Source organism: Orussus abietinus, unplaced genomic scaffold, assembly GCF_000612105.2.
Source record: "Orussus abietinus isolate OABI.00-Male unplaced genomic scaffold, Oabi_2.0 scaffold179, whole genome shotgun sequence".
NCBI lineage: Eukaryota > Metazoa > Arthropoda > Insecta > Hymenoptera > Orussidae > Orussus > Orussus abietinus.
In genome coordinates this window covers 146,741-168,133 of record NW_019394334.1, presented here as the reverse complement: position 1 = coordinate 168,133, position 21,393 = coordinate 146,741, and the positions used below count along the sequence as shown (strand labels likewise).

At 38.0% G+C, this 21,393-nt stretch overlaps 2 protein-coding genes across 7 annotated transcripts in view; both read right to left on the bottom strand.

Moving 5' to 3' along the window:
• The window catches only part of LOC105698891 (glutamate synthase [NADH], amyloplastic), a 33,437-nt gene extending 20,708 nt beyond the window's left edge, over positions 1-12,729 (bottom strand). Inside the window, exon 1 of the mRNA XM_023431812.1 lies at positions 12,437-12,729. The gene's annotated coding sequence lies outside the window, so the exon portion shown is untranslated. The remainder of the gene's footprint in view (positions 1-12,436) is intronic.
• A 1,772-nt stretch (positions 12,730-14,501) lies between these two features.
• The window catches only part of LOC105698895 (afadin), a 136,398-nt gene continuing 129,506 nt past the window's right edge, over positions 14,502-21,393 (bottom strand). For all 6 annotated transcript variants that reach the window (XM_012423521.1, XM_023431810.1, XM_012423519.2 and 3 more), the window contains 7 exons: positions 20,670-20,897; positions 19,610-20,446; positions 19,330-19,453; positions 18,416-19,238; positions 18,056-18,318; positions 17,170-17,282; positions 14,502-17,081 (listed from right to left, as the gene is read on the bottom strand). In XM_012423521.1, coding sequence (XP_012278944.1) covers positions 16,835-17,081; positions 17,170-17,282; positions 18,056-18,318; positions 18,416-19,238; positions 19,330-19,453; positions 19,610-20,446; positions 20,670-20,897 — 2,635 coding nt within the window. In that variant the 3' untranslated portion in view covers positions 14,502-16,834. The remainder of the gene's footprint in view (positions 17,082-17,169; positions 17,283-18,055; positions 18,319-18,415; positions 19,239-19,329; positions 19,454-19,609; positions 20,447-20,669; positions 20,898-21,393) is intronic.

Here is a 21,393-nt window from a genome sequence, read left to right as displayed (position 1 = left end):
TGACCCTTTCCACTCTCATATCAGAACCTTCGATAATTGTATATTGATCGAAATATGAGAGCTCATCGCCATTTTGGTCCTAATCTAGGCTGAGTCAAAAAATTTTTTTGAAATATCCAAATTTTTAACGTGTCAGAACAATTCTTAAATGATCAGGAGCGATGTGTCAAAGTTTCGGACAGTTTGGTCTAATATCCGTAAAAAAAAGTGTTGTATTCAAATCGACTGATTTGAAGGGTGTTTCACTTCACCTTAATATCGACAAGCGTATGTGAAGTTGATTTGGCGCGTCGTAAGACTTGGCCAAAAGACAATGCTTGCACCGTCTACCCAGGAAAACGCAATGACGTAGATTCAGGGTCGGGACTTGAATGATATTTCGTGTTAAATAAGCTATTTCGTGCGGTTTCAAGCTATTCTCGTATATCGGAGGTTCGAATAGATTCTTCTCCGTTTCCCGAACTTTGAGTGGACGTTTGTCGATGAAAACTTTCTTTTTGGAGGAAAGCACGTCTTTTATCGCAACGAGTTATTTGCGAGGGATTTTAAAAAATATTTCTTCCAGGACGATTCCTTCTTCTCTGTAGTTCTTTTGAGATTCGAAAATCTTCCTAACCTCTGTGACGAGGAAAAATTCTTAAACATGTACATAGTTTATTAATTCCTACACAAGTTAACCATCCTCGGTTATTAATTCATTAAAAAAATAATGCAGTAAAAGAATCAATGTTTTTATTCCAAGAAATGTATCCAGTAGGCAAGAGATCGTTAGAGTGAATCCGGAAAAGCAATGCCATCACAAATTTGAGTGTACTACTCACGAGTGTATGAGACACATGAGTGTACGTACTAGTGAGGGTAGAACTACTGACCATGATTTTCAGTTCATCATCGAATGGGCGGGCATTTATTGTGCAATACTGAAAACATTTTACATCTGGCAGCATCATTACATCACAAAATGGAGTACTCAATCAGGCTTTGTGTAAAGACACAGGAGGATCATCGAGTCTTTCGAGCCAGTTGTAGGTAAGCCAGGAAAATGACCACACCCTTTTAGATTCCACCCAAAGACGGGACATTTTTTGCCACGCAAAGCAGTATTTTAAGCATGAGACCCGATTACGTTGACTGCTCTATTTCTGTCCTTCTACAGCACGGAGTGGATAAACTGCTTGCTGCGAAGCTTGAAAGGCAAATTCCGTCGTGCCAGTTTTTGTAATGTCGGCGATTTGCAAAATGAGGAGGGGGGCTTTTAGACCTTACTGGTTTCTTCGTCACAACGCTTATCTATTAAATTCGACTCCATCTAATCACTGCACCGGCGGACGTTTCCTTCAAGTCATTGCACGTGATACCGGCATGGAGACAGGATTACAGATGCGCAGGTTGATTCGACGCAGCACGCAATTTCTTTTTTTTTTTCCGTCGTCTACGTAAATCTACTTCCGAAGTGCATCCGCTGCTTTTGTTTTTTTATTACTCTGAACTTTACCGTAGAATAACACAAGATTAGAAAATAAAATTTTTTACAAAATGTTCAGTATTCTCGAATGAGAATTGCATAGAGATTTTGGAGTCAAGTTTATGAGATGCTGAATACCTCGTACCATTTCCACGTAAATTAATTTAAAAATGAAAACACAGGATACTCTCAATAAAGAACTTTATTTCATTTTGTGAATAAAATTCAATTATGCATCGACATGTTGATTCATGCGCAATTTTTGCCTATCAAAAAAATTCAATTAGCTTATTCTGAAATATCGTAGATAAAATGACTCGAGGTCGTACTGAATAGAAATATTGATTTTTAACTTGTGATTGTTCTCAACTTAAATTATTTAAGCTAAAGAAACGTCTGGTGAACGAAGAAATTCTTCCTTCGTCTCCTCAGATTTTTACCTAGTCCAAAGAAGTATTATGTTTCGCCGAGGATGGGTTTTCGAGGAATGCGTCTTTACAGATCAAACGAGTCCTTCGTAACGGCACGGTAATTTGGCGCGATATAACAACAGTAAAATAACGATCGTTAAGCGCTCATGGCTTTAGAAAACTAGTACGCTCACGATGACGACGCGACCTTTGGAAGAGGATGCCATGGATAATGTGCTCGAGAAGGCCATTTTTTTTCTTTTTTTGCTAATGGAACGCGTATTAGCTTTTTTTTCGAATGTGTTAACATAAGTTACAATTTATTGTAGCAAACACGCTTTCATTAATCATAAATAACCTTAAATAAGAAATACTATGTATACAATGAAAATAATCATGATCTTTAACTGAAAGAATACCTATATCTTCAACAACAATATAGGCGAGAATTTTAGAAAATTTGGCGCAATTAAAGATTTCAATCCTGACATAGAAACAAATAAAACATAATTGGCAGATTTTATCGGTTTAAGATGATATGAAAGGGCTATATATATATGTTAAAACGTGAAAATATTAATCAAACTTTTCTCTAAACTGGATGCACCGGATAATTTGAGACTTTAACACATGATTATGTAAGTGCCAATGAAAGTCTTAAAACTGACGAAATTTCATTTTTCGACCAAATTTCTTTCTTTGGTTCTTGTCCGAAAAGAATACGTTTTTTTTTGGAAACATGAAATTTCGCGAGTTTCAAGACCTTCATTATTAACTCCATAATCACACATTAATGCTTCAAATTATTCGGTGTACCTAGTTTGGAAAAATGTTTTATAAATATTTTGACTTTTTGGTATATATATGATACTTCATAACACCTAATAGGGGCTGAACGGCGTTTGTACGAGTGGGGCAGGGACGATTAGAAAGCTGCCCAAGAGTCAAATATCTTGACGCTATTTTGTAGGCAATAACGCAGATAAATCTTAATTATATAACACACTACCCGCGTATAGTACAACCGTCAGTGGTTACTGTCATTGAGAGACAACTGTGATCCAGTATAGTAATAGATAGCGATCATTATTTTGTCTATATTCAAGCCTGGGACTGTATCATTTTCGTAAAGTTATTTAAAAAATATACAGTGACATGTTAATCACTATCAATTCATCGCTAAAGTTCTTGAAAAATATTATAACGTTGTGAATGTCCACGATTTTCCATTTAATGTCGTTTCTTTGTAATAAAACGATAGTATCAACTGTAATGTTACTGAGAAATTCTTTTGAGAAATTTCTTGAGTGAACTACCCTATCATTCGTTGCATGATATTTCATTCTTGGTGTTGTAATCGTTCTCAAAACACGCAATTTTATTACACAGCGGCCCGATGGGAATGTGAAATAACTCGTATCATTTACGGCGGGTTCATATGTACAATGGCTTTCGTCTACAGTTTCGGTGTCAAATTGCTATCCGCAAATAATACGAGACGTTTTGTTTAACTTAACCACCTAAAATATGTCATTTGGGATGATGAGAAAAATACTTCTAGGTTCTTCTGTAACACTAAAGGAGTTCGCGATTGATTGACAATCCTCAAGGGTCATAAATCCGCGGGCTGGTATTGACGGGCTCAAATAGTGTAGGGCTGCGCGAGAACTTAATCGCGGGCAACTGATTTCGCGTATGAATAAAATAACTCCGGATGTAGGTAACACAAGTAAAGTATATTTCTGTTCGGTACAACGGAGAACGCGTGATTTTAAATGGTTGTCAGTTGACTCGGCAATTGTTGATTCGTGACTCGCGTTGATTCGGCAACTAGAGTGAATCTACGTTGACGCGCCAACGTTTATAGTGAGATCGCGCGTTGTCAACTGTCGGTTTTAATCTGATTTTTTACAATGAACTTAAAAATACCAAAGTGCATAACTCTCCCGCTAACTATAATAGGTGGAGGGAGGAAGTCAGACTTGAGTCGAGCATTCTCATTGGCAGGGAAAATTCTCGAAGGTTCAGGGTCTCCGCCCTCGCAGGCACTCGCGAAACGACTGGTCACGTAGGCTGTGAATTCACGGAAAAAACCCTCGAGCGACGTCTGGTCGCCAGAGGTGAACTCCGGAATTTTTGGAAAGTTAACAAATGTGTTCACCAGACGTCGTCCCGTGCCTTCGACGGAAATCGCCGAAAAGACCTCTTTGAGAATGTCCGTACTCAAGTTTATTGCCCCCTTTTCGTGGATTGCTCGGACCTTTGGTACGCGTGGGAAGGACCTCGAGTTTTCTTTGGGCCTTGACTCGAATGATTAAAAATTACTAATTTACACTATGAATTGATTGGGATGGGCTATCGACGCTCCATAGGTGAAATTGCTTTACTAGAGGAGGCCAATATTACAACTGAATGGAATCTCTCTCTATCATATTTTTTTAAGGCGTTAAAGTTATCGATGTCTTTTTCTTAACCATGATAATACGTTCCCGTCATTATACAAGATAAAAAACGAAATCAATAATCTGCGATCGAATAATTTTCTGACGGATCGTTATCGAAATACTAAATTACATATACATTCATTCAAATAGGCTATACAGTATAAGAATTAGTTTTATTATTAAGCCTGATACATATTATGGAAGAAATTCGTTTCTATAATTATTCTTTGTAACCCGTGTTCTAAGCTTCAGCTATTCATGAACAAATTGCACTATCGATTCAGTTCGTTTCATTACCTACAAAAGAAGTACGAACATTTCTCATTGTCTCGGGTTAAGTACATTGCTTATCAGTGAGCCCGTTTAGCACGAATCACGTTCAAGCTGGACATGTAATCAATACGAGGCACTCCAACTGGCTGGGAGATAAATACTATTTTTTTTTAGTTATCAAATCAACTCACGGCACAATTACTTTTTAAACTAAATGAAAAAATTATGTGAATTTATCACTCACAATTTGTTGGTTCTGAACCTTATCTGTAAATGATGGGATTAATCTTTTTCAACCGGATTCGACACTTTAATGGTTCAATGGAACTCTGATTTCAAACAGAAAAGGTATTAATAATGCATGGTTACTATATATTTCAATAATATATAAAGGATATTGTTACGCGTTAATGTGGTAACTGAGCCTGGAGTATCAACGTTAAAGATCGATTTACATACGTCCGACCGGTCTCCGATCCAGCTCTGGTTTGGAAATGGATGAACATCTTGAATGCCTCCCTTAGGGATATGGGACTGCCAATGTAAAAAAAGGCCTATTTACGCACATCCAATACGTATCCGATCTGTTCGCTCCGACAAAATCAGAACAATGTTTTTTAATGGAAGCGTTTCCACCTCTCCGTTTTCGCTCCGTCCGATCAGGTTCGGCCATTTTCCGGATTTTCCACGATCGGTCAGCCACGATATCGGAAGAGTCGGAGACAGACTGGACCTGATCGGATCGGACAGAATGGTAAAGGAGAGATGCAAACGCTTTCATTAGAAAACATTGTTCCGATTTTGCCGGATTGACCGGATCGGATACGAGTTGGATGTGCAAACATTGGTGTTTTTCATTGACGGTACCTATCCCTATGGAAAGCACTCATGTTCGTCACTTTACAAGCTGCAGCTGGATCAGATGTGTGTCAATGGGCCTTAAATCTTTCAACTTCCGCCTTCAATTTTCAAATATTCACGAGGCTTATATTTGCAAGTATCTCGGGCCTAGACTCGGTTTCTCGGCACATATTATATCATTATTCGTTACCGTACTACACGTACATATTAATTAACCAAGTACTACTTTTTTTACGACATTGAGACGTACAGGATAAGGGTACAAGATAACACCTCGCTTCTGACATTTTTCCTGTTCGTTTTTTTTCTGACGTGATCGAGTGCTTTTCCAATTACGCCGTTCATGCGTTCACCGCGTGATTGCGGTTAAACTTAATACCATCTAGATATGCATACGTTCCAGTAAGAATGTGCTATACGATTCAACGTTGAAATGGTCAAAGGACTTAATGCGTTGATCCCTTTTGTAACCGGGCAAAGTAGTTATATGTCACACACCGAATGAATAAGACCTCCAATACACCGTTGATGAATTGACCGAAATGTTAAATTCTACGTGAGTTTTATCAATTATTTACATTTCGTTTGTCTTGCCGATAATATTACTTTATCTAATCAATTAATCATTTCAGCAGTCGCGACTTATCCGTTCTCTCCACCCCGCAACTTCCGCAAAAACAGAGTAGAAGTTTAATTCTCAACTCGATTTATGAAATTTGGTACTCTTAGAGTATGAATAGCTACTATTACAATACTTCAATGATTTCCTAATATAACAATGGTAGGAAATAATTCCATTATAAGCTGATTTCGAAATATTTGCAATTTTTTTTAAAGTTTCCGAAATATAGCAGAGGAATATGCTTCGGGAACTGTAAAAAGAGATATAGCTAAAAATTGTTTTTATAATCATGTCATACATTCAGGGGAAAAACGATTCTTCCAACCAAAATTGATATCGAATAATATTGTAGGCATTTAACAGAATTAAGTTCAATTAAGATAATTATTTTTTACCCTTAAGACATGAAAAAATGTGTTGATATCTTTTATCGATAGCAAATCGCAACAATTTTTTTCCCGTACGTATTTATAGATTTTTTATCTCTAGCACGCGGGGATTCCGTGATATCCCTTCAACTATTCTATCATCGTTTCAGACCCACCGAGCGCCGCTTGTGTAACATTAACATTATCTATATCGATAACGAGAATTAATTTAGCACATACCGGTATAATACGTTTACTCTATAGTCTCAGAAATTTCCGATACCTTTCACGTCCAGGTAGGATAAGCCTAATTTTGCTGAATCCAAGTAAACCCATTAGCCTAATAAGTTTGAATAATAATTTATTGAATTCTTTTTCAAACTTATTAGGCCAGATTTAATGTTATAATCCAATCGAAAAAATTCGGATGGCGAGTGAAACAATATATTTGAAATGACGCAAAGTAAAAGATAATATTTATTACATTTTCGTAAAATGACAGGTACCTATTTAAAAAAAAAAAATCATGTCACCATGTGATTTTGCCCCGGTCGTCAACTTCGTCAACCACAACACAGTATTTTTCTGATGTTCCTCACGCACGTAATATATACAGCAAACAAAATGAGGCATTTTTCTTCATTCCTTTCATACAATGAAAATAGCGGGGGTCAAAATCGAATACACCCTCCGCGCATTACTGCTATTATGTATTTCAATAAAATACTCTATTGCAAAAAGAAAAAAAAAAGTAAAATCTAACCACCTCTAAATATAATTTTTGTTAATTATGCACAAATCCCCCCCTGCCCCCATTCCGTGTCTAACCCCGCTTTTACCATCATTTTTACAATCATTTTTAAGTAACCAATTTCGACTCAATACGATTTTGATTTTATCACAAATTTTCGAATAGGAAGTTAAGAATAGTCGCATTCACCCTGCACTTAAGCAATAAATGATTCGTACCTTTGTTGATTATCGACGCTTTAGAATCGAAATCGTAAATGAAACTCTATTTCTGTGATTATTTATTCTCTTTTACTTAAGCGAGTTAGTTTCGACTTTTCGAAATAAATACCAATGAGGCATCGGCAGACTCGACGCGTTACCGTTTAAACAGTGAGGTCGCCTGCTTTCAAGTAAAAGGAGGCGAGGAAAGCGAAGACAAACCGACGGACACGCAGATTCAAGGCAAGTCCGCAAAGTAGCGAAGTTATTGATTTGGAGCACCGTGGCATGCTCCGCAATAGCGACCTCTCTCGCTACCGAACGAGAGATCGCCAGAAAGGGAAAGAGAATATTTTTAGCAAGGTGCGGTGAGCCACCATTCGGCGAGGGCGCGCATTGGCTGCCCGGCGAATGGGAAGCACGTGCTTTTGATGACCTTGAACCGTACTCTGCGTCGGATAGACGATCCCTTGGCCGATACAACCGTTCCGATACGCCACCCCTTCACGCTACCTTTCGATTTATAGTTTGCCCTACATACGATATTTAAGGTGAAGTGAAACCCCCTTCAAATAAGTCGATTCGAATACAACACTTTTTTTTAAGGGTATAGGACCAAACTGTCTGAAACTTTGACACATATCTTGTGATCATCTAAGAATTGTCCTGAAACATTCAAAATTTGGATTTTTCGAAAAAATTTGTAACTCAGCCCAGACCAGAACCAAAATGGCGTCGAGCTCTCATATTTCGATCAATCTACAATTATCGAAGGCTCTGATATGAGAAACGAAAGGGTCAGGACAATTTTACGACAATTTAGAATACTCTGGTAATCGATAAATTCGCATTTCAACGGGATAACGGCAAAAAAAGTGCTTTATGCCTTTATTCCGTTGAAATGCGAGCTTCTATGCTAAAACGGTGGGAATACGAGAACTCGGAGTGAAAATTTAATTGACCTGGAAATCACAGATAGCGCAGGGGGTCCCTCTGCAGCCAATTATGGCCCCAGAAAGCATGAATCCAGAGGATTTCTAGAGTTTTACTTCGATTTCTTTATAATTATTGTACGAAAACGGTAGGTGGAGTATGCCATTTAGTGCAATATCCAATATAATTCGACACAGCTGTCAATATAAAAACGAACGTCGACAACGTAGGTATTTAGAAAAATCTTCGTTATGCACGTCGATCAAGTTCCTCGACGTGTTTCACTTCACCTTAACCAGCTAACTGCGTTCGACGTGTATACAAGTCGATAACCCGTAACGTTATAGTAAATTCCGCAGGTAACGGGTAAAAGAGGGGTAGGGGACAAGAAAAGTGATGCATATGCAAAAAAGAGGAGGACAGGCGTGTAATCGTACTCCATAGTTTTACATATACGTGCACTTCAATTTTTCAGTACTGTGTACTACATTGCAGATTTGCAAAAGTTTGTATAATTCAAGAAGGAATATCTTGTCAATATTAGCAACGTGGATAGTAGAAAACGGTTTTATGATTCTGAATGAAATTGTATTGCCGGACTTCTTTCTTTAAGACCGTCTTTGCTGTCCCGTGCGTGAACGTCAAGTTCTAAATAATAATATACGAAATCTGAACAAAATATGGTTATTTGTTCAATATAAAATTGATTAAATCAATTTTATTTTTTCGTGGCATGTCAAAAAATATTTTTATATTTATATTTTTCTTATACTTTTTTTATTAGTCAACATTTTATACGTAACAAATGGTCTGGGGCTGGCCCTTAGATTTGGTTGTCCAAGTGCGGAGGCATCTTTTGCATCCCCGCCAGGAACGGCCCTATGTGCGCGGTATCTTTTTAGGACGCGTATCGACGCCTTGAATAAGGCTTTGCCTTCAGGGTAGCTGTTTGTGAAAACAATTAGTTTTGAACCGTTTCTAGGACATCAGTTACCAGGCACTCCGACGCGTTCTCATATCCAATACATTATTTGTTTTTCGAAAACCCGTGTTTCCATTATTTGTCCCCTTTATTTATTTGTTCTCTAAAATCGCTGATCTTTGCATGCAAAAGAAATTTCGTCTAAGAGTGAGACAGGGAACATTTCGAAGAGCTGCACTTTTTATGAGTTTCGGTAAGAATATAAAATAATAGTGGTCAAGGAAAAATGTTATACAGTCTCTACTAAACCTCAACTATTAAGCATCGACTCTCTAATTCCAGAGTCCAGTTTTCATTACCGGTTTGCTAACGCGTGACCACAAGTACCATAACCTCGGAAATACCTTTTCATGTGTTACTTCCAACTTTTAAAAGAGCTACAATTATGTCAATTATGCTACCAGTCGGACGTAAACGCAAATTGGTTGAACGATCATCGGCGCGCCCTTGTTGATTGCCGGTTATAAACGAACCCTCGGAAGTAACCGTAGGGGGATATTTTTCGCTCCCATTCTCCATCCGATTTCCTACAATTTTCTCTCACAATTATACAAACGTCGGGATACGGGGGTGTACGCTCATTCAATAAATAAGTTAACCATTTTTTTTATATTAAATAATACAAATTTAAACATTTAGCCAATGATGTCTCTTATTTCCAAGTAACAAGACCTCCAATTCAGAAAATGACCAAGAAAATAGCATAACCGACCAAAAATAAATGACTGATAAGATCATAGGTATCGTGTTTATTCCCACTAAATTTACGCACAATGCTCCTTGTCACCTGTTAATTTTTCATCACTAATGACTTTTCCCAATTTTTCGTAATTCATGAAAAACATGTTACTTAAGAGCTACATTAAGTGTTCTCTATTGGTCCAATAGAGGACAATTGATCGATAATAATAAGAGGAATTAGATTATTATTTTATATGTGCCATCATGTTTTCTTTATATTGCTACAAAAAATAATCTGAAAATAATTAAAGAACGAAGTTACGGTTTATATTGGAATGTCAAGGTCTAATACTCAGAATAGTAGAATTGGCAGCATCAACCGCTTGTACAGCTTTTTAACCGAACTCAGAGTTGTTTACGTTTTTAAAGGCCTTTTCGGATCTATTCGTATCGTATCTACTACGTTCCGAGCACTGATGGAAATATCGTCTTGGATTTATATCGAATTGTTCAAACGTATCCGTCCGTTCGTATCGGTTTCAATATTCTGACCGTAATCTGGACCGATATTTTCACCGAACGGACGGTGGGGTACGGTGCCAGAGCTAATACGTCTGAATGGACTCCAACACAATGTTAATGTGTTGCAGCAGGAAATTAAACGAATTCCACATTCTTTCTGGTATCTCGATGTCCGGAGATATACTGAACCGGCTATCACGGCATCACGGAGATCACGGCATGGAACGAAGATTACGGAAACGTATAACCCTGTACGGATGGCTGAATCGACCTCAAAATTAATTGATTGATACCAGGCACTTTGATATTCTTCCTTAATCTCCTCAGCCTGTCATTTAGTTGATGTTCTTTTTGGACATCTTTCTGTTCGTCAAATTAAAATATCAAAATTTCACTTCTGCTTAGATTTGAACAATCAGTAAGTCGCTTATAAGCCGGTGCAACACTTCTACGATAGAGTACACTCAAGGAAAACCTAGAAGTTGATTAAAGTAAGGTAATCAGATAGCCATACCCAGACTTCCCCTCTCCCTGCATCAATAGTCAATACTAGAGCAGTTTATAACCGAATTGAGTGGGTTCTCTGTATACTCGTTATAACCTTATATAAAAAAAATTTATTTCGTTCAACAAAAATTGAAAGTGGAAAATCTGAAAAAAAAAAACCATTGAATAAAGGAATGTATATACAGTTCTATATGTTATTTTGAAAGCATGTTAACCCTTTTAGTGCCGGCCGAAGTCGTTAGCCCTTGTAAAACGACGATATATCGTTCTCCAGCACTAAAAGGGTTAAGCGATATGGAAATGAAATGAGCAAGCTCCAGTATTTTAAAAATATAAAAGGACGATTGACCTGTTCTTCATTGCAAATTTACAAACATGGGGCACCATAATGAAAATCTATGTCTAGATCTACAAATCTTTGTATTTTTAACTTGAATAAATAAGTACCCAGAGTTATATATAAAATTAATACCACATATGTAAAAACAACATTAAGGGGTGCTCAACTGGATGTCTTGCTTATCACTCGCATTAAATTATGCATGAAAGTGTTACTCGGTTCAACTAAGCAACTCGTTAAAATATACACACAAAGAAAGTAGAGAAAATGTTGGTTCCTGCGAATTTCAATAATGAATATTATATAAATGCAATTATTTCTTTTTTAAAATGCATTGTATGCCCTTGCAACCGTTGCATTTAGAAATACGTTTATCCAAATCGCACCTTAAAATCTACAAATTATATTGCAATTTTTATCAAGAAAAACATTAATCGACTACACATTTTTCAGAAACGATTTTTTCCTTTCATTTTATCTATAAAAAAAATCCGGTTATTATTACTCAATACTGTATGTACCTCCTTAAATAAAAAAAATATTTACCGTTAGTCGATTTCAGGATTAATATAAGACCAACAATTCGCAAAATAAAGTCAACGGAAGTTGGAACATTTCAAGTACCGATTCGCCATCGGAGCTCGAAGGATGCCATTTCGCGAAGCTGGCCATTATCGTCTTCCAAGAAGCGAACCGGTTTGCCGGCTGGCTGGTCAAACGGCTCGACACCCAAGAGCGTCCTACAATGTCCGTATATTATTTACGCTATGGGAACGATTAGCCAATGAGGCACATGGACCATTCTTAATCGCCCAAGCGGGCCATACCTACAGTGACCGACACTAAACGATCATAGACGTTCCGAACGTCGCAGCATTTTCGTGACGCATTTGTGTACATACGCATTGAAACGCCTTTTCCGCTAGGCAGTCAAGCCCACGATGCCGGCAAAATGTCGCACTCGCTACGCCTTACGTATACTGCATGATACATTTGGTATGTCAAACATTCTTAAAAACTACTGAACCGGTAAAATGTAGAAAACGTGACTGATCGAGTAAGCGGTGGGTGTCTTACCTCCGTCGTAGTGCCAAACGGTCTCCGTACGGGTTTGGAAAAGAGTCCTCGTTGCGGCGCCTCAGATTTCCGTGGAATGTTCGTTCAGCAAATAATGGAATAAAATTCGCTTGCCCTGGGCTCGCGTCGTCCACGCGAATGGCACGGACTCGATGAGCGATCCTTTTTGGCCGAATGTATTTATGAAGCAGTTAAGATGTCCAGAAAACTCGGTTTCAAAATTTGCAATTGCATAGACGCGATCACTCGTACGTAGCCAGTTATGTAGTGAGACTGACCGAGACTGCCCGAGATCTCAGATCGCCCAGCTCTGTTGCCGTCGACATGGCCGTTTATTGGTGGTGGGGGATTCGCGTTCGGCGTTCCTTACGTTCAGTCGGAATTCCTGTTCCATTCCGACGTACACACATACGACATACGTATATATGTACGTATCCGGAGGATGCAGTATTGATTAAGCAACCGGTCGCTGCTAATTCATATCTAGATTTGCAAACAAAAAGTAACTGTCATTAGATGTTAATATTAAAAGTAAATGTGTAATGTAAAAACAACTGACAATTGTAAAACCGTTTCTATCGCAAAATTGCGGATGAACGAATGTTAATGAGTATTCAAATTTGAATTTGCCGCCAAATCTTGCGTGCTTTAGGTCCGGTTCCACCGTCAAGTTAACCGAAGTTTAACTGGTTTACACCCGGTTCAACCTGCTGTAAACCAGTTAAAGTCTGATTAATTCGAGTTGTGACCCGACTTGAGTGATTAAAAAAATGTTCATTTGTAAAGTTTGTAGCATGGACGTAAGAATATATGGACGGAGCCCAAGCTAGAGGGTGTGTGCCAGAGTAAGTAAGGGGGGAACACGTACGAATAATACTAAGGTAATGAGAGTGGGTCTAAAATCTTAGCTTCCTGATTGGCTGAGATTTGGTTACGCAGATAAATGTTATTCAACATTTTATTTCATTAACTCATCATGATTTTTTATATCAGTTTCACCTAGAAAGAAAAATGTTGATCAAGAAACTTCTGTTTCACCGGGTAGAATATTTTAACTTATAACTCATGTATTATAAAAAGTAATCGAAATTGCTTTCAAAATTACGCGCCACTTTCTAGAGCCAATCCATAAACGTAATGTGTTCATACGAGCCATCAGCCAGCTGAACCAATCAAGAGGCTGAACAAGTAGCACCAATATACCCCTCCCTTTCCTACGCGTTGGCTTGCCCCCTTCGTTTGAGATGGGACTTTGGGCTCCGTCCATATATTCTTAGGTCCATGAATCTAGTCACTGAAATATATAGTAAACTGGAACGCTACCAGCGGGTTCGGCTCGAGCTGCCCTTGAAGTCATCCCCACTACTAGGTGTACAGCCCTATTACAAATTTTTTCTTCATGAGAACTATCCTTAGATAATTAATTACGAAATACAAAAATCAAACGTAAATAATGCGAAACGTACTGCATGATTTTACTATACAGAAATATGACATTCAGTCAAACTATTGTCCTACTGATAAGGTTTGCACTATCACTTCCCTGCATTCCCCTGAACTTTCCTTTCGGACTGTACAAATAATGCGTACGCATCGCTTAAACTAGTTTAAACAAAGGCAAGTATATTTTCTCTGAGGGTGACAATGATGGAGAGCCGTCCATCGCGTATCTTCATCGCACCAATGCTTACTGAACTTGTGTGACAAAGATGCAGAGACAGCCAAATCTATCTCTCTCTGGGCAAAGCACGCCGTGTTTCTAAAGCGTCATGAGCATTCCAGTTTACTATATATTTCTGTGGTTCTAGTTTGTGGACACAGGCATTCGTTCCGATTCCACAACTCGAGTTAATCAAAGTTTAACTTGTTTACACCAGGTTTTAACCTCTTGTAAACCAATTAAACTCCGGTTCACTTTAACTGCGGGATCAGATCTTAACGAATCGACAGCTCTGACGAGTGGGAAATTTGAAATCGGTCATGGTATAATGAAAATTAATTCAACCACGACGATGCATATCGTGATAAATATCGCGATGAACCGTCGAATAAACATAGTCCTTCATTAATATAGTGACATTTATTTCTCGTCAATAGTATATCTCGGTAATATATGACATGATACAATAATTAAAAAATATAGTGTGATTTCTAAAGTACAGTAATAATATAGGTAAAATATAGCAATGTAATGACGTTGATGGTCACGAAGTCGTTCGATTGATTCAAGAAGAATTCGACACCGACACGATGGGACAATTGAAATAGTGTTACAAAATATAGTGCAAGTACACTTGCTATACACAATAAGGAGGGAACTTTCTTTCTCATTCGCTAATTCAACCAACATTTAGGTCACGAACTTATGGTCGTAGGTACGCTCGATCATCTTCTGAAACAATCCTTTTAGTTCCTACACATTTACGAGGTGAACAGTGCTAAGATATACAAAAGGGTATGACAATAAAAGAAACGTACTTTAACAATAGTACGTCGTTTTAAACTACAGGATAAAATCTACGGCATATTAAATCCTGTCCGCGTTCGTTTCTAAGATTTGGTCTGAGACGCAGACTGTGTTCGATTGCGTTATAACGTACAATTTAACAAGCTGTTCGCTATACCACTATTGGTTGCAAGATGAAATGATACGAAAATAAAATAAATAAAGAATAAAAATACTTTTACAGGTGTAAGTGCATTTTTAACTTCTGGGAAATGACCGAAGTCTCGGTCGACCGACGTTTCGTAGGCTCTTGTTAGATAGGCCCGAAATACTGAAGTTTCGTATGAATAACGATTAAATCTTCTAAAAATTTGACTCGACATCTTCACGCGAACGTGTATCTACATTACATTTAATCTACATGAATTTTCGCATTTGCAGAGGAAGGCCTACTTTATATCACATATAATATCGAAGATACATCTACACGATGTTTAAATGTTCCGTTATAGTATAAAGAAAAATACAAGGAAAATAATCAGGAATAATGCAGTATTTTTCCCTCTTGATAATACATCCGTCGGTGGATAATCCGGTACAGGCATTTATTCAAGTAAAAAAAAAATTAATAAAACGGTTTGACTCAACTATGCCAAAGTTAATTTTTTATAAAGAATGTAAAATTCGTGGAACATTAAATACCTTAAATTCCCTTCAGTTGTAAGGAATGTATACCGGTCCGTGTATACGTATTGAAATAAACACGAATGTTAGCTGCCAACTGTTTGTGACGTTTCTAAGTAGGACTCTATTATCTGCAGGTTAATGATTAATATCTTCATCGTTTAACCACTAATATTGCTATGCTTTGTTCTTAAATCGGGCATTGAACTCTTCAGAGCGCTGCCCTAGTGATCCCTTATCATTCCTAATCTAAGATACTTATGTATATGTATAATAATATTTGTATGCCTTCATTTTCTTAATTTCGATTAGATAACAATACACGTATATGTATACTATATATATATGTATATATACTACATGCTATATCTTAAATAATTTGATTATTGTTTCACCGCAGTATGTAAAATCATATTTTGAAATCATAATTACGCTCGTCATAGAAGTCGTTGTGAGAACAGTAATATTTTTAATACTTTGATTAAACTCGAAGTATTTTCTGATTTGGAAAAACACGGTGAAAATCCATAATTTTACACAATACATGGATAAACGGCGAGTGATAATTTTCTGGTCCCAAACGATAATAATCCTTAGGACATGGTATAGTTGGTATATAAAACTTAAAATCGTTTCTCGAATGATGTTCCTAGCTGTGGAATTAAATTATTTCTGAAAAATGCTATACACATAAGATTTTTCATTATCAACGATCTACTTTAACATTATGTAGAGACATATACACATTCGTAAATATATATTGTACAATAGTTTGGAGCTGCCACGCCGTTACAAGACACATTTGTAGTTATTGAGATAGCTCAATTAAAAACATTTATACTTTTATAACATAAATATCGAACAACAATAAAAGCAACTAATAGTCTTGTCCAGCATCTTCTATGTACAACCTTGAGGAATGTCGTGATTATTTTATGGAAATTGAAAATATATCGCTTATATAAACATTTCGCATAAAATGATCAACATCTTCTCTACTTTTTCAACGAAAAATTACCTGTCTGTCAATGAGTATCACTCCAATAAAATGTATTTGCTAATGTCACTAAAGGACATGATATATTCAACTTAAATTGTGTAAACAAATACTGCAATAACTCGGATTAACGAAATGCCACTAGTAATGTAATGTCGGTCTACTACAAAACTTGTAGCAAGACTAAACAGCTCAATTACTTAACATTTATTAGTGAGTATCTGGTATCGTATTGATTTTTTTTCTACCACAAAAATCCACCATTGAATAATTAACTTCTGTTATTGTTGTTATTGTTGTTGTTGTTGTTGTTGTTGTTAGGACTCATGGGGTTGCCTATATTATCGATTTCTCGCTGAGCTCGACTAATCTTTACTTTATCTCTCGGCGTCCCATCCTCCCCTGTTTCCATTGCAAACATTTTCATTTTTTCCTTAAAACTTAACTTTTCTGGTACTGCACCCATTTGCGAATTCTGTTGCTTCTGTTTTTCGGCCAGACGCTTCTGTCTTGGATCCCTATAAGTTAGTACAATAGTTAACATAGACTGAAATAATGAAACGAGAACAATGAAATAATAATTATTCAATGATTACTCATACATACTTGTAAACTTCCTGAGCCCCGATCACACCTGGTGTAGTTCCCGTAAATGTACCTCCAGGACCTTCCGGAGTTTTTGGAGAGGCCAGTAGAGTTTCAGCATCGTTTATAAAGTTCTAGAAATGAAATGAAAGCGTATGATTTAATACACGTTTCTTAGGAAAATATGTAACATTCGTAAAAGCACGTAATTATTGTCGCAATATATATTTGAATACAGTCATAAAAAATCACACTATACTTGTATGTACAATGTAGAAATACATTAACATTTCGAACGATGCATGGCACACTTTACACATTAATAAACATACAGTGCTTATATCACATGTAAATTTCATTCGAGCAAAAATACTTGATGGCATAGACGAGACATTACATGTCATTGATGTTAAACGGTTCCTGAATTGTCATGCAATGATGGATGTAGATGACATGTATGGCCACAGCAGAGTTTTGCAATTTTATAGTGTATACCTTATTTGGATACCTGCCATTGGATGCATTTTGACAAAATATTCATATTTTTAATAATATTCTTAAAAGTGGTACAAAGCATTTCACTGTGCCTTTAGTAACCATGTTATATTGCACTCGAATTTTTGCTGTCATAGTTACGTTAACATATTGAATTTCCATTCGCGTAAATAGTATCGAATAAGAAACCCATAAAGTGTTTTAAAATTTGTTTTTCCGCTACCAAAATAACATAAATATGTCGGAAATAAATACTTTTGGCTATTTAACCCTTTGCGGTCCTAAGACGAGCCTGACTCGACAATTACAAGGCAATTTCAGAAACTCGGACCGCAAAGGGTTAAAATATAATGACCAAATTTATGTAGTTATATAAAAGAGATTGCGCGGAAAAAAATGATTCGTCACTTACGTTCGGATCCTCTCGAATAGTATCCATAGTTATGGTCGATGGATTACTTGAGGTCATAGAGGGTACGGTGCGGGATACTGATTCGGTATTAGCATTAGGATCATGGAAAGAGACTCTTTTGATCATCGTTGTTTGATGCGAGGTAACAGGTACGGTTGATGCAGTAGAACCATTCGATCTCAACGCGCTTTGTTGAGACATTACCGCATAGCTAGATCCTCGTTCAGGTGGAAGAGGTGCTTCGTTACTACCATTCTGGGAAGCTAAGGACAAATGGTTTAATAAATAACCATAATTTGATTCACCATCACCAAAAATAATAGGGATTGCAATATCGCAGAGTATGTTCAAAAAACTTACAAGGAGGAGAGCTGGGGCCATTTATGACGAGATTATCCAGCCTTAGCATGCCAGGATGTAACTGCTGTTGGTTTCTGAGATTGGATTGATGCTGCTGTTGTTGCTTTTGGTACAACTGTTGCATTTGTTGTTGATGAATCTGCAACTGTTGCTGTTGTCTGACTTCTTCCTCTCTCTTCCTTTGACCCTCGTCAAATTCAGCTTGCTTCCTCTTAAGCTCGTCCATTCTGCGCTGTCTCTCTCTGTCGTCGTTTGTCTGACTCGAATTTGCAGGACATGGTTTTTGACTAGTTCCCAGCTGGCCTAAATTCGGTCCATATGAAGGAGACAAAGGTGCTTGGCCAGCATTATTTTGACTTTGGTTCTGCTGTGAATGTAGGCTTGGTGTGTCGTTCTGGCTGGTGTAATTGCCCGCCGTACTCGATAATCCCTGTTGGCTCGTTACTGTGTGCATGGGAATATTTGTGGATTGCAATTGGCTTCCTACAGGTTGGGGCGAGAGGGTTCCTCGAATAGATTGGTTACCAGCACTCGTTCTCGACAAAGTCTGTTGTTGGTTTATTTGATTGGTACTTCTGTCCTGAGTCGCAGCCATGCGCAACAGTCCCTGAACTCGTTGGGCACTCTCGTTATCAAGATCGTTGCTTTCCTCGTCGTCATCTTGCTGATTAGCGACTTCCTCGGCTCTCTTTTGGAAATCCCTCTCTAGCTGCAGTGCTCGCAATTGCTCCTCCTGTTGCGGTGTTCTATTAGGCAAGGTGCTTAACTGCGCAATTTGTTGATCACGCCACTGTCTGGCTGCTTCTCTTCTTCGCGCTTGTTCCTATAAAATGCGCAATTCCATTAGTTTCGAGATATACCACTTCCGTTACACGCGATACACGTCTTGGTGACACTAAAGTGACCGAACTGACCTTTTCTCTTTCCTCTCGTTGCCAAGGATTCGTTGCACTGTATTGGTACTGTCGAGGCTGTTGGGTTGAACCGGTTGCTGGATAGTAGCCGCCTCGAGGAGGATCTTGCATACTTGCGGTATACCTGTATGTCAGATTGTTTAATCGATTTCATACTAAACAGTTTTATAACTACAAATTATATTAAAAGTCAAGCCAAAGATATATCGATTTTATCTTGAAGAAAACAAATATTATCGATAAATATTAAACGATTTTCAGGCGATAAAAACTGTCTTACCTAGAGTCAGGCTGTTTATTGTACAAAGGATGTGTCGAGGTATTAGGTGGTGGTGGAGGTGGACTTTCTCTATAACCATCTTCTGGGAGCAATGGACGTGCTGGCGGGTTTTCCGTGGAAGCATCACCTCCATTCTGCGTACGATTCGGAGGGCCATCCGACGAGTATTGGCCATTTCTCGAGTCTAAGAGCCCGTTAGAATACTGTGTACCGTTTGAAGGATTTCCAAATTGCCGGTTCTGTTCCGGTCGTCCAATATCTTGAACCGCCACATCTCTACCTGGTTCGATAGGCGTTCCGTGACCTCGAAGTGTATCGCTTTTGCTTTTAGGTATCATTGCGTATTGGCTAGGGACTTGCTGGGGCTTACCAAACTGGTTTGCCAATTGGTATTGATTGTACTGCGGTTCCGAATGGCCATAATTTTGCGGAACAGGCCTTGCACTATACGTGGGCGAGTTAGGTCCTAAATTCGGTGTAGAGCCTATTGGTTTCGCGGGACGTACGGCGTTCGCAGCTTGAGAAGCCGTCATCGGTCGTACATTGTAAGCGTTTGGTCGGTATTGGTTTAAGGCAGGTGCCCCACCGCGCAATTCGCGTCTCCTGACTTCTTCCTGCATCTCTTGAAGCTTTGCTTCTTGCCGGATTATATCGCGAGAGGACTGAGATCTTGGTGGAGGACTCTGTACTGGCATCTGCTGACTCGAATAACTCTGCTGTTGACTTTGTGGTATGTACGCTGATATAGGCCTGTCCCTTCCCTGAGTAATGTCGGCAGACGGCCGATTTAGAGAACTCTGCGAACCTCTTAAGCTCTTTTGGGTGTGCAATGGATTTCTACAATAGGTAATAAGTATTTAGTCTCTTTGAACTATATTGTTACGTTGACTGCCAAAACAAATAACGAGTATACTATTGCAAATCGGTTGCCGGTGACCACCGTGGCAATCAACGTGTTAAAACAGATGCAAACGGAATGAAAAGAAGAGGATAGCAATGAATGGTGGCATTGAAAAAATGAATGATCCAAATTTTCTTAAGCAATCAGTGGAAAATTCACCTTTCATCTATGGACTGAGGCGGACTGGGTTGTTTCATCGTTGGGTCTTGATTTCTGTAGACGCTTAAATTTTGGTAGAACCGTTCAGCTTCGTTACTTTGCATGTTGTTTTGAACACTAGGATGCATCTGATGAGGGGTCAAATTAGGAGACGATTGCTGCCTGCTGACTAGACCAGTTGGTGGCAAAGTCCCCACTCTCATAGGATCGTGCAAGTTATGACTTGACCTAAAAGTCGTGGAAACAATCCATACATAGTATAACATTTACGATTCCATGGATAAAAATAAATTTGTATTCTTCCAGGATAATAAAATGTTGACAAAAATAAGAAAGCTTAGGGAAATAATGTTGCAAAGGATTGATCCGAAGTAAATATACCTGATACTTTACAATTTTCTGTGACGAAGCTACAAAAATATTCTAACAAAAATTGAAAGATTTGAAAAGAGAAGCGCCAAACAAAGAACGGGTCTTCGCTAAAGTAAACAGCGTTTATACTTAGTATTATAACTTGCTTTTCAAGGGTCTTGTGCCAGGTGTCATTTTCGGGTCCCTTATATATTTTTTTTTATTACATATCGCGGCCCTTCCAGGGTCCCCCTTCTAGTCTGGACATTATGTGAATGCACCCGTTGCACCTGCCTAGTTATGGCACTGTTTATACTATTCAGCTTGGACCATTTTTTTCAAATAAAAGGCATTTTGTCTATTTTAGTCATGT